The sequence below is a fragment of the Cygnus atratus genome, chromosome 24 (genome assembly GCF_013377495.2).
Source record: "Cygnus atratus isolate AKBS03 ecotype Queensland, Australia chromosome 24, CAtr_DNAZoo_HiC_assembly, whole genome shotgun sequence".
In the NCBI taxonomy this organism is placed as follows: domain Eukaryota; kingdom Metazoa; phylum Chordata; class Aves; order Anseriformes; family Anatidae; genus Cygnus; species Cygnus atratus.
This window is the reverse complement of record NC_066385.1, coordinates 3,157,594-3,168,067: the sequence shown is the minus strand read 5'-3', so window position 1 is coordinate 3,168,067 and position 10,474 is coordinate 3,157,594. Positions and strand designations below refer to the sequence as shown.

Genomic DNA, 10,474 nt, shown 5'->3' with positions numbered 1-10,474 from the left:
TCCTCTCTAATGCTGGGCTGATCTGAACAAGGGCACTTCAGAATAAAGTTTGAGCTTCGTGCTTGTAACCATCCCTCTCTAAGCAACATCATTAGGAAATTCTGCAAAATAGCTTTATTTTTCTTGAGGGATCTCTTAAAACAATACAAAAAGTAGCTGCATTTCTGTGCTTCCCACGTATTTTACACACATCTCTAGCCTGAGTTTGTTGCTGGGGGAAAAGAAAACAAAAACACGTGAGGATCCTTGCTCCAAAGGACTGAAAAGCTCAAGCGTAAAAGCAACTTTTGGGAAAGATGGAGAGGAAAACGAATTGCACCAGCACCAGGGGGAATTCAGCCACTGACGTCAGCAGAGCCAGGGCTTCACCCAAAGTGTTTTCCTAAAACCAAACCCCCTCCAGCAGGTCCCACGGAGGCAGCAGTTGGCTGAAGCAGAGGGAAAACATCACCCTGAGAGGAGGCTCTGACGCAGGCCCAGGAGGGTAGCATCCACTCTGCCCCCGAGGCAGCTCACGGACTGCCCCAGGGATGGGGGGTTAAATATAGAGAGCTTTGTTACGGTGCACGTGAGGTTTCCAGCACCATGCCTCTGTCTTCGGTGGCTCCCAGCAGATGAAGTCTGTCTGTGAGAAGTTCTGCAGCCCAAATGCAGGTTTTCAGCTGGGATGGAGCAAAGACAGGCATCACAGATATGCGCCAAGGAGGCTGCAGCCCTCAGCCACCTGCGTGATATCCGAGCCTGGGATGTCTGAGCTCGTCCCAGCTCTTGGTGTGCTCCAAGCCCGTCTCCTTTACCACCAAACGTGACCCTGATGCCTGTCCCACTCCTGCCTTCCTCCTACCCACAGCCAAGCTCACCCCAGGAAACTGCAGCAGAGGCTTTCAGGATGGGAAAAAAGCTAACAACCTGCACTCAGACTGAAGGTGCCCCCTGCAAACCAGCAGCAAGGGGCAGCTTCCCCCAAACAGAGCTCCCCCTAGGGCTGCGCTGCTTTATTCCCACCGGAGAGCTCATACCCTGCAACCCAGGGCTCAGCTGGGTGCTGGGGCTGGGCTTTGGGTGCCCAAACGAGATACCCCACATCAGCTGCGCTCCCAGAGCTGTTCCCAGCTCCGCTTTCACCTGCTGCAAAGCAACTGCAGCCCTCGCCCCGCTGCAGTGCCTGCGGAGTGCCGCCGGGCACAGCCACTGCCTCTCCGGGGCCTGCGCTTCAATCAGGAGGGAACAGGTTCAGCGCAACCTCGTTAATTAATTCTTGCAATTTAAGAAGGGGATCTGCACAGGGACCCGCTTTGATGTGATTGCCCCGGTTTAATTAAACTCCTGACTTGCACCCGGCTCCCCGAGTGCTCACAGGAACCTGGCTTGAATCCACGGAGCTCGTGCCTCGGATCGCAGCCCCGCCGGGTTATCGAGCTGGCAGCTGCTGCTCCTGGAGAGAGGATTCTCCTGCATCCCAGGAAAAAATGGTTCCTTCAAACTCACCTCACTGCCCCCAGCAGCCATCCCAAACAGCCAGTCCCAGTCCCCTGCTCAGAGCCGTCCTGGCTGCCCCAGCTCCACCAGCAGCCCCAGCCAAGTTGCCACCAGTGCGCCCAGGCCGGGTGCATCCCATGGGAAATGGGGCTGTGGGAAACGCAAACACAGGCTGATAGTGCTCCGAGATAGCAGCTCCATGTCTGCATGCTTCCCTACAAGTGCTTCAGCCCCCCTCCCACCCCAGCATCTCTCAATTAATTAATAACCTCGGATGTCGTTTGCTTTTTTATGGTCACTGGATTTGAAAGGGGTAATTTACTCTCCTCCGATGGGGTCATGAAATGTTAATGGGGTTTAATGGGTGTTTTCCTAACCTCCCCTGCCCTCTCCTGCTGCTCCCTGGGCTCTGCTTGCCGCAGCCCACGGCCCCGCTGGGTGCGTGGGAAGGCAGCCACAGCCCCTGCGAGCTCCCCGTGCCACCACGAGCCGTGGCCACGGCAAGGTCCCCGTGCCATCACCAGCTGTGGCCGTGGGAAGGTCCTGGTGCCACCTCCCACCGAGGCCATCATCCTTCTGGGTGGCACTAAGAGGAGCCAGAGCCGGAGCAGGCTCTGAGCCTCAGGAAAGGAGCACAGCCTGGGTTCAGTCTCAGACACGTTTTTTAATTAAATCAAATTCTCATCAGGGGAAGAAAAAATAAAATAAAATAATAGCTACCAAGCCTGCCTGGCGCAGCCTGTGAGGCACTGTCCCTGCAGCGGGGCCAGCTCCGAGCCCTGGGGCAGCAGCTCCCGGTCCCGCGGGACCCATGGCTCGCCCGCGCTGCCCCGTCTCCAGCTGGACCCATCCTGCGGTCACACCATGGAGCTGCTTTCTCCCAGCTTCTGCAAGAGCTGCAAGAGGGACAGAACTGGATTAGTGGTAAAATATTTCAGTGCATCCTCCAGGAGCTGCGCGGAGGCCATGGTGACGTTCCCCTGTACATCCACGATGATTTATTTCAGCAGTGCCAGCGATTTACATCACCCATGGAGTGAAGACCCCAAGCATCCATGGGTGAAATCCTTGCCCAGTGCCCTGCTCACCTTGGTCAGGACGGGGATATTTCCCAGCGAGCCCAAAAACCCAAAAGCCACCGGGAAAAAACTCCTGCACCAAAACAAAAGGCTCTGTTAGGAGGGCAGCGGGGTCTGCCTGGGGCTGGGGGGCTGCGCTGTGCCCATGATGGTGCCATGGCCAGCAAGCTGCGGGGCTGTTTCATCCCGTGGCAGATGCTGGTGGCGTGGATTTGGTGCTGCCCCCACCCCTGTGCCGTGGCAGCCGGGTGCCGCAGGACAGACCTGAAGAGGCTGACGAAGCCGTAAGCCTCCAGCAGCATGCCCAGGAGCGGCCACCGCATGAGGACGATGAGGATCCCCCCCAGGAAGAAGCTGGTGCCCTTCAGCTTTTGCCTCTGGAAGAAGAAGGTGAAGGTCCGCCTGAAGCCGATGATGAAGATCAAGCCTGCAAGGAAGAGGATCTGGGAGGAAGAAAGTGGGATGGGTGAGATGAGCCTGGCTCAGACGGTCCTTTGGCTCCGGGCCTCCCCAGCTGGGTGTACTCACGTTCCCAAAGGCCAGGAGCACCGAGTCGAAGTACAAGAGCATCCCAAAGAGGATGAAGAAGACACCAAAGCCGACCAGTCCCAGGCCGATCCCTGTGGAGGACAGGCTGAGACGAGGGCTCTGGCACAAAGCCCCGCCTCGGGCTGCGGTTGCTCTTCTTGGAGCCTCCCCATCCCATTCCCTCCCAGAAATGTTCTTTCAGATTCTCTCCAAAGGTTTTCCACCTGCCAAAACCTTGGGCAGGCGGCTGGATTCCCTAAAACCCCTCCGGGCTGCCGAATACAGACTAAAACCACAAGGAAAACATAAATGGGAAGGTCATCTCTTTCATTTGCCTGAACAGTTGCACAAAGGCTGCGGGTGCTGGGAGAGGCTGGAGATGCTCAGGCAGGCAGCGAGGAGCCGGCACCTCCCTGCTCGCCTCTCCTCATGCAAAGCAGGGGCAGAGAGCGAGGGCAGAGCCGGCCCCACAGCGCTGCTCCCCCTGCAGAGCCCCCCGCAACACCAGCACCCACCGGGGCGCAGCACCCACATCCCATCCAGGCTCCCCCCATGCTCCCCGCACCACGATGGGCTTCACGCCATCGTCCCCTCTCCCTGCCCCGATGTCCCCAACCAGCAGCCTCCAGTCCTGGCACGTCCCCACGGCGCATCCCACACCCTGCCGAGCATCCCCGCGGCCACCGGCTGCCCGCTTACGCTGGAAGTCGCTCAGAGTCACCATCTTGCTGCCGGGGGGCCGGGTGAGGCCGGCGAGGGCGGCCGCCCTTCCACGCACTCCCTGGCAGTGACCCTTGGAAAGGCCTTCGGTCCCCACGTCATCCTGCAAATCATTAACGGCCCCGCAGCGCCGCGGCTCCACCGGCGGGGACGCCAGGAGCAGGCTCCCTTTCCAAACCGGCCACTTTTATTTCTTGGGTTTATACAAATTTGCCGGGTACAACATTTTTTTTTTCCCCTCTGTTGAGTAGCTGCATCTAAAATAAATCCTAAAGGGGAAATAAACCCAGTAAAACAGGGAGAGGGAGGAGAACGTGCCGCCAGCCCCTGAGCTACGGGCAAGGTCCTTCCTGCACGGTGAGACCCTACAGATGTCTGCCCACTGTTCAGTCTGGTATTAAAATTGTTACCTGAGGTCAACACAGTACAAAAGACACCGGCATCGCGTTTTTTCATAGATACTTTTATTTCTCTAACACTAGCAAAAAAATCCAGAAAACAACTATCCCCTTCCCCCCCCCCCCCCCCCCCAGTGCATAAATAGATTTCCTCCCGATGCAAATTCCTTCTCGGTTACAAGTCACTGCTATATGAAGTGTTATGAAAAATAATAACCAAAATAAAATTAAGAATTAAAATGTATTTTTTTTTCCCTAAAAAACAAAACGACAACCCAGTTCCACAACACTGCAGCCGCGGGATGCTGGTGCACGGGGCTGCGCTCGCAGCCTGGCGCAGGCTCGGACCCCGCGCACCAGGGGCAGGGGCACGGCCACGCGCCCACCTCCTCCAGCCACTGGAGACGGGGGCAATTTGCCAGCTACAGGCCTGCGTGCCCCCCCCCAGGCAGGTGTGCACAGCCAGTGTAAAGGGGTCTGCACCACCCCCAGCACCCCGATTTACACCAGCTGGGGAGCCTGCCCCGGCCAGCACGCCTCTGCGCCCAGGGACGGGGAAATAAAGGCGTCATCTCTTCAAACTTACAGTCTCTTTATATTTTATTTTAAATAAATTTGCTTTTAATAAAAGCAGAAAATATATATATATTTTAAATAGTTCTTTTTTTTCTTTTTCTTTTTCTGATAAATTGGCAAAGAATCTGCTTTTGTAATGCATTGGCAGGGCTGGTGCCAACAACCCTGCAGAGAGAGAGATTAGCACAAAACAGTACCTCCCAGAAAAGAAGAGAAAAACAAATATATATATATATTATAAATGTAGAATTTCCATAAAACATATATTAAGGCATGTAATAGCAAAATAAAGGGCCAGCTTTATGAGCTAAGAGGGTTGCAGGAGGCTTGGGAGCGGAGCGGGCTTGGGGTTCCTGGGATCCTAGGAGTATTGCTACGATCGGGGGAGCGATGGGGACGCAGAGGGGGGGCCTCGTGGCAGCACACAGGCACAGGGCAGGGGGCTGGCCAGGGCGTCAGGATCCAGCCAGTGGGGAAAAAGCTAGGGGATGGTCAGCATCTGGCTCCTCACCCCATCCGCCTCACCCCTCCCGGCCCTGCACAGCCTGATGCTGTTTCCCGGCAGGACCAGCTTTTTGTCCTCCCTCTGAAAAGCTAAAGAAAAGGGTAAACCCGCTACAGAAAAAAAAGAAAAGAACAAGCCACAGGGGTTGGAGTGCAATGGCAAGGTCTCGGGGTGAGATGCGCTGTCAGGTTTTCAGAGGGCCCTGGCCCATGCTGGCACCGGAGGATGCGAGCACAGCTGGGGTCCCCCCAGCCCTGCCCCCCAAATCCGTCACCCCCTGGTGCTCATTAACCCAGCCCGGGGCTGTGGGGCAAGGAGCCCCCTCCTCCAGCAGCCCGGCTTGCACAGACACCCAGAGGTGTCCCGGCTCTTTGCAGCCCCAAGTTGCTCCCCATGTGTCCCCCCAGCCTTGGGCACCCATGGGTGCTGGGGGTGACCACAGACAGTGTGTGGGAGTGCACTGAGGACAGACCCCACTGCTGCCACCCGAGGTGCTCATGGCCCAAACCCAGACCCCTTCTCGGCACCGTCCCCAGCCACCCGCACAGATTCCTGCTCGGCCCAGCGAGCCGTGGCTTCGTGCCACTCCTCTGCTCCTTTCCAACATCCCAGTCCCTTCCCAGACCTGCTGCTCCGTGCCAGCACCGCACCGGGCAGCCCTCGCACCACCCCAGCACCCAGGATAATCCTCCCCGAGTCCTCCCTGTCCCCTCTCCATCCGACCCCGCACAGCTCCTCCTTCCTTCTGCTGAGCCCCGGGCACGAGGCACGATGGGGCTGCCAGGCTCTGCTGGTGACTCCCTCCAGCGAGATGGATGCTAAAAGCAGTTTCAGGGCACAGGGAAGGGAGCGAGCATCCAAAGAGCAGAGATGGAGCCTCCAGCACGAGGTGAAAGCACCACCCGTGGTGGGATGGCTAAGCTCCAGGTGGAGGAGCCTCGCTGCAGACTTTTGGGATGCCAACACATCAGCATGGAGAGACGGAGGGTGCTGCGCTCCTCCAGGGCTGCCCCAGCAGGGAGAGGGCTGGCTGTGCCAGGACCACTGCTGCAAGTGTCCCCCTCTATGGCTGTCCCGGCCAGCCTGGCACCCAGGCCACCACAGATCCATCCCTTTGCCAGCGGGCAGCTCAGGACCCCCAGTCCTTGGGGTCCATGCTCCAGCGGACCAACTCCCAGCACCCGCACATCTCGTCCAGGACGGGGCAGAGCAGCCGGTGTCGTCCGTGCCACATCTCCCCGCTCATCCATCCCAGGGGGGTCTCGCCATTGGTGGGAAGGAGGGAGGGGTCCAGAAGAACCAAAAACGATGGCCGAGGAGAGGTTCGGTGTCGAGTCGGGGCGCGTCTCGGCGCGCTAAAACGTGGCCCCGTGGAACTTGACGGCGCTGGCAGTGGCCAGGGCTTGAGCTGGAGGGAGAGGAGAGCGGGGATGAGCCACGAGCGCCACAGAGACCCTCGAGCAGCTTAGAGAAAAGCCCTGTGAGGTCTTGACCCCGTACGCAGCACCTCCCGGGGCCAGCAGCTGGCTCAGCCCCCGTGCCCAGCCTGGGCTCCGCGGCTGTCCCACACGGGGGGCTTCACCGTGCAGGGCACTTGCACTTGTTCCATAGGAGGAGCCGGGGCTGACGTGGCTCAGGAGATGTTAGCTGGAGCAAGCAGCGATGGGCGGCCGCCGGGTGGAAAAGGAGGCCGGGGGAAGAGGCACCCCCCGCCCGTCCCCGGCTGGAGAGGATGGGATGAAGTACAAGAGAAAAGGTGCTTACTTCATGGCTCAGACACGCATAAAATGGCTGCTGTCGGCGACCCGGGATGTTTCAGACGAGAGGGGGTTGGTCGGTGGAGTCGGGGAGGCTGGGGAGGTGGGAGGGCTTGGGGTAGCGCATTGAGCTGGAAACAAGAAATGGGAGAAGGGCGTGAAGAACACAAGCTGGAGGCAGCGGGATGGGAGAGGCGGCACAGCGACAGGCGGCTCCCAGCGGGCAGGTTAGCGGAGGGGAGGAAACGAAGAGGAAGGAAGGGAGGAAGCAAGCGTGGTTAGGACAAACAGCCACAGTGGCGACCGGCACACGTGAGCTCCCCACTGGGCTCCTCATGGACAAGGCACCGCGCTCGCTCAGGCACCGCACGCCACCGCAGTGCATCGGCGGTGCTTCCCAGCCCCCGAGCACTCTCTGAGCTGGGTTTCTTTCCTTGGACGTGGGGCAGAAAGATTGGTTTTGACATTGACTGATCCCACGCTGCTCAGTGCTGCTGCAGGGGAAGGTGGCCCCAGGTACGGCCCTGGTAGCCGCTGGCATCACCCCGCAGCCGCTGGCATCGCCTGGCTTGCCGGGCTGGCTCGCCTGCTGCGTGGTGGTTCCCTGCACCATGCTCTGCTGCCTGGCCAGGCCATGAGCTGGTCATCCAACCTGCCTGCTCCACCCTGCAGCCACTCCTCCTGCATGTTCAGCACCCGCAGTCCATCTCCTGCAGGGCTGGAAGTTGCTGGCCAGGTGTCCAGGACCCTCCGTGTCCCCCCGTGCCTTACCCGAGAGCATGCGGCCCCGGCGGGATGCCTCAGCAGCCAGCGCACACGAGATCTCTATCCTCTTCTCCTGCTCCTGCAGCTGTGTTTCGGGGTCCTGGGGGGCATCCACCTCCCCCTCGCCCAGGGGGATGACATTCTGCAGGCTGCGGGGACAGCGGGGACTTCAGTGCCTGTGGCTGCCCTTGGTGGTGGGGTGCACCGGGGTGCCGGGGAAGGGCGCGCACGCGGGTTGCGGGTGCTGCAGCCTCACCTGGACTTGGCAATGAGAGTTTTTATCCTTTCCACCTTCTTCTGCTTCTCCTTCATCTCTTCGGGGCTGAGCGGCGTGTCGGGCTCCAGCTCGATGTACCGCTCGGGGATGAGGACTTTGTCTGGCGTGGATAGCTGGGGTGCAGCAACAGGGGCTGAGCTGAGCGCCGGCCACCAGGACCCATCCCCACACCAGCACCCACCTTCCCCAGTCTCCCTCAGCTCCCACCACCTGCATGGGCACTCGCTCTGGCTCCAGGATCCCACACAATGCAGGGGTTGGATCGACCCTCTCCGGCAGTGGGGATGCCCCAAGCCCACGCTCGTCCCTCCCGTCCTCACCTCCTTGTTGATATCCACGTCGTAGTGCTGCGGCTCCAGCTCCATCTTGCGCAGCCGGGCGATCTCCTCCCGGGGCGTCTCGTGGACCTTGCCGGGGTCGTCGGAGCGCAGCGCTGCCTCCAGGTCCGAGATGTCCACCTCGTGAATGCTGCGGTGCCGGCGCACCTGTGAGGGACCCCAGCCCCGCTGAGCCCCCTGGACCAGCAAACTGTCCCCTGCCACAGCCCCCAGTGTCCCGTCTGCCCCTTCACCACCTTCAGGGAGCTCAGAGCACCCCCGCGAGGCAAAGCCTGCTGTGCTGGGGGTGAAGTGCTGGTGCAGGGTCTCACCACTTTGTAGGAGGCGGGTGCCTTCGTGCTGGGGGTGTCGGGCTGCTGGCTGCCCAGGAGCTGCAGGCTGCGCCGCTTCTCCTTCATGGAGCCGCTCTGGTGGCGCTTCATGCGGTCGATCTGCTCCTCCACGCTCATCTTCACCTTCGTCTCGTTGGCAAACACGGCGCTCTTCGGCCTCTCCTGGGAAGAGCCCAGCCCCATGGTCACGGACCCCTGAACGGAGCAGGATCCAGCCCCATCCACCCGTGCTGCATCCCTCTGCAATGGACTGCTGTGCTCAGCCCACTCCTGGGGCAAAGAGAGGCACCCACAGAGTCCAGGAGGTTCCCAGCTGGGTGCTGAGATGCAGAACCACGCAGCGATTGTTCCCCCCACCCTCTCCCCATGGCACTGGGGAGCAGAGCAGCATCACGGCCGCAGAAGAGCCCCCACAGCCAGCCCAGCACCCAGCGTCGCCAACCCGGCCCCAGCCCCTCGCTGCGGGCCATGCCTTGGATCCCAGCCCGTTGGCCATGCCGCCGGCGCTCCTCCTCAGCATGCTGCCCGTGGGCACCACCTCCTCCTCCGGTGGAGACTTGGTTCGGGGGGGCACGATGCCCACTGCAGGACAAACAGAAACACCAGGCTGAGCATCCCTGGGGACGCAGGGCAGGGTCCCAGCCATGTGCGGTGCTGGGGAAGAGCTGGAGACCGTTGTGTAGACATTCCCCATGGCCAGGGCAGGCTTGGGGAGCCTGCTGGAGCAGGACCTGCTGGGCCTGTGCCGTACCTTTGTTGAGAGCCGCTTGCTTCTCTGCCTCCTGCTCCTGCCGGCTCGGCGGCCCCTCGGCGGGGGCAGCAGGGGCAGCCGCTCGCTGTGTCTCCTTGCTCTGCTCGAAGCTCGGCTTGGGCTGCGGGGGCAAAGCAAGTCCCCGGTGAGCCACCACCTTGCTGGGCAGCCACACTCTGCCTGGGAACACACACACACTGCCCCGGGGGGGAACACGGCCCCAGACATGCTCCTGGGGCACATGGACGCTGGCCAAGCAGACCACTAGCACACCCAAAGCGTACTCCTTCAGTGGGGCCATGGGCTGGGAGAGCACTGCAGCTCGTGGCCAGGCACCCCTCAGCGTCCTGGTGACACAGCCCTGTGTTGGAAAACCCATCTGCGGGGGGACGGTCCTGACACGGCTTGGAGGGGGCTCCCAGGAGCTCCGGGCTGGAGGGGCCCCGTGCTGAGCTCCAGCCCCTGCCTGCAGGAGGGGGCCAGGTCCCACGAGGGCACGAGCTGGGGCAGGCACCAGGCAGCAACAGGGAGTGAGCCAAGGGCTGTTTTTGGGGTCCTTTCCCTCCTGCACCCTGAGCACGCGCTGGTGCCACTCACGCTTGGGTCCATAATCATTCCCAGCTCAGCACAGCTTTTGTTTTTACAGCCCCACATGCATGCATCCTGACCCCCCTGAGGATCACCCAGCTGCAAGGACACTTCTGTCTCCCAGAGTCCAAACGTGGCCCCATTCCCAGGTGGGAACATGGCTGAGATGGGACCAGGAACCTCCAGGTCTGGGTTTGCACACACAGTCGCCCCAGGACGGCCGAGCTCTGCGGCCCCTGGTGCAGCAGGGAGTGGTGCTGCAGAAGGACAGCGAGAGAGGAGAGGGCAGAGGAAAGCAGAGAGGCTGGGGCTGCAGCAGATTTACACCTCCAGCTACCCAAGAGGAGCCTGTCCCAGTCCTGAGCATCCACGTGGGTGCTA

At 60.6% G+C, this 10,474-nt stretch overlaps 2 protein-coding genes across 3 annotated transcripts in view; both read right to left on the bottom strand.

The window, feature by feature from the left end:
• Window positions 1-2,201: 2,201 nt before the first annotated feature.
• Window positions 2,202-3,810, bottom strand: GOLT1A (golgi transport 1A). The gene is made up of 5 exons (XM_035561348.1): window positions 3,786-3,810; window positions 3,087-3,178; window positions 2,823-3,001; window positions 2,568-2,631; window positions 2,202-2,375 (listed from the first exon to the last, which is right to left on the bottom strand). Exons 1-5 carry the CDS (start codon window positions 3,808-3,810, stop codon window positions 2,337-2,339), a joined length of 399 nt encoding a protein of 132 aa, XP_035417241.1. The 3' UTR covers window positions 2,202-2,336.
• A 979-nt stretch (window positions 3,811-4,789) lies between these two features.
• Window positions 4,790-10,474, bottom strand: part of PLEKHA6 (pleckstrin homology domain containing A6) — a 48,729-nt gene continuing 43,044 nt past the window's right edge. Inside the window, exons 20-27 of one of the 2 annotated variants that reach the window (XM_050715326.1) lie at window positions 9,506-9,626; window positions 9,227-9,336; window positions 8,734-8,916; window positions 8,405-8,569; window positions 8,064-8,197; window positions 7,814-7,956; window positions 7,050-7,173; window positions 5,001-6,693 (exon numbers count right to left, since the gene is read on the bottom strand). In XM_050715326.1, coding sequence (XP_050571283.1) covers window positions 7,058-7,173; window positions 7,814-7,956; window positions 8,064-8,197; window positions 8,405-8,569; window positions 8,734-8,916; window positions 9,227-9,336; window positions 9,506-9,626 — 972 coding nt within the window. In that variant the 3' untranslated portion in view covers window positions 5,001-6,693; window positions 7,050-7,057. Of the gene's footprint in view, window positions 6,694-7,049; window positions 7,174-7,813; window positions 7,957-8,063; window positions 8,198-8,404; window positions 8,570-8,733; window positions 8,917-9,226; window positions 9,337-9,505; window positions 9,627-10,474 lie in introns of both variants that reach the window. The other variant, XM_035561415.2, reaches the window with a different exon arrangement.

Bases quoted from the DNA above. Each gene is read 5' to 3' on its own strand.
- GOLT1A (XM_035561348.1), bottom strand. From the start codon at position 3,810: ATGGTGACTCTGAGCGACTTCCAGC. The intron at 3,002-3,086 runs GTGAGTACACCC...TCTTCCTCCCAG, and splicing joins TGCTCCTGGCCTTTGGGAAC to ATCCTCTTCCTTGCAGGCTT. The intron at 2,376-2,567 runs GTGAGCAGGGCA...TCCCTCTTGCAG, and splicing joins ATATCCCCGTCCTGACCAAG to CTCTTGCAGAAGCTGGGAGA.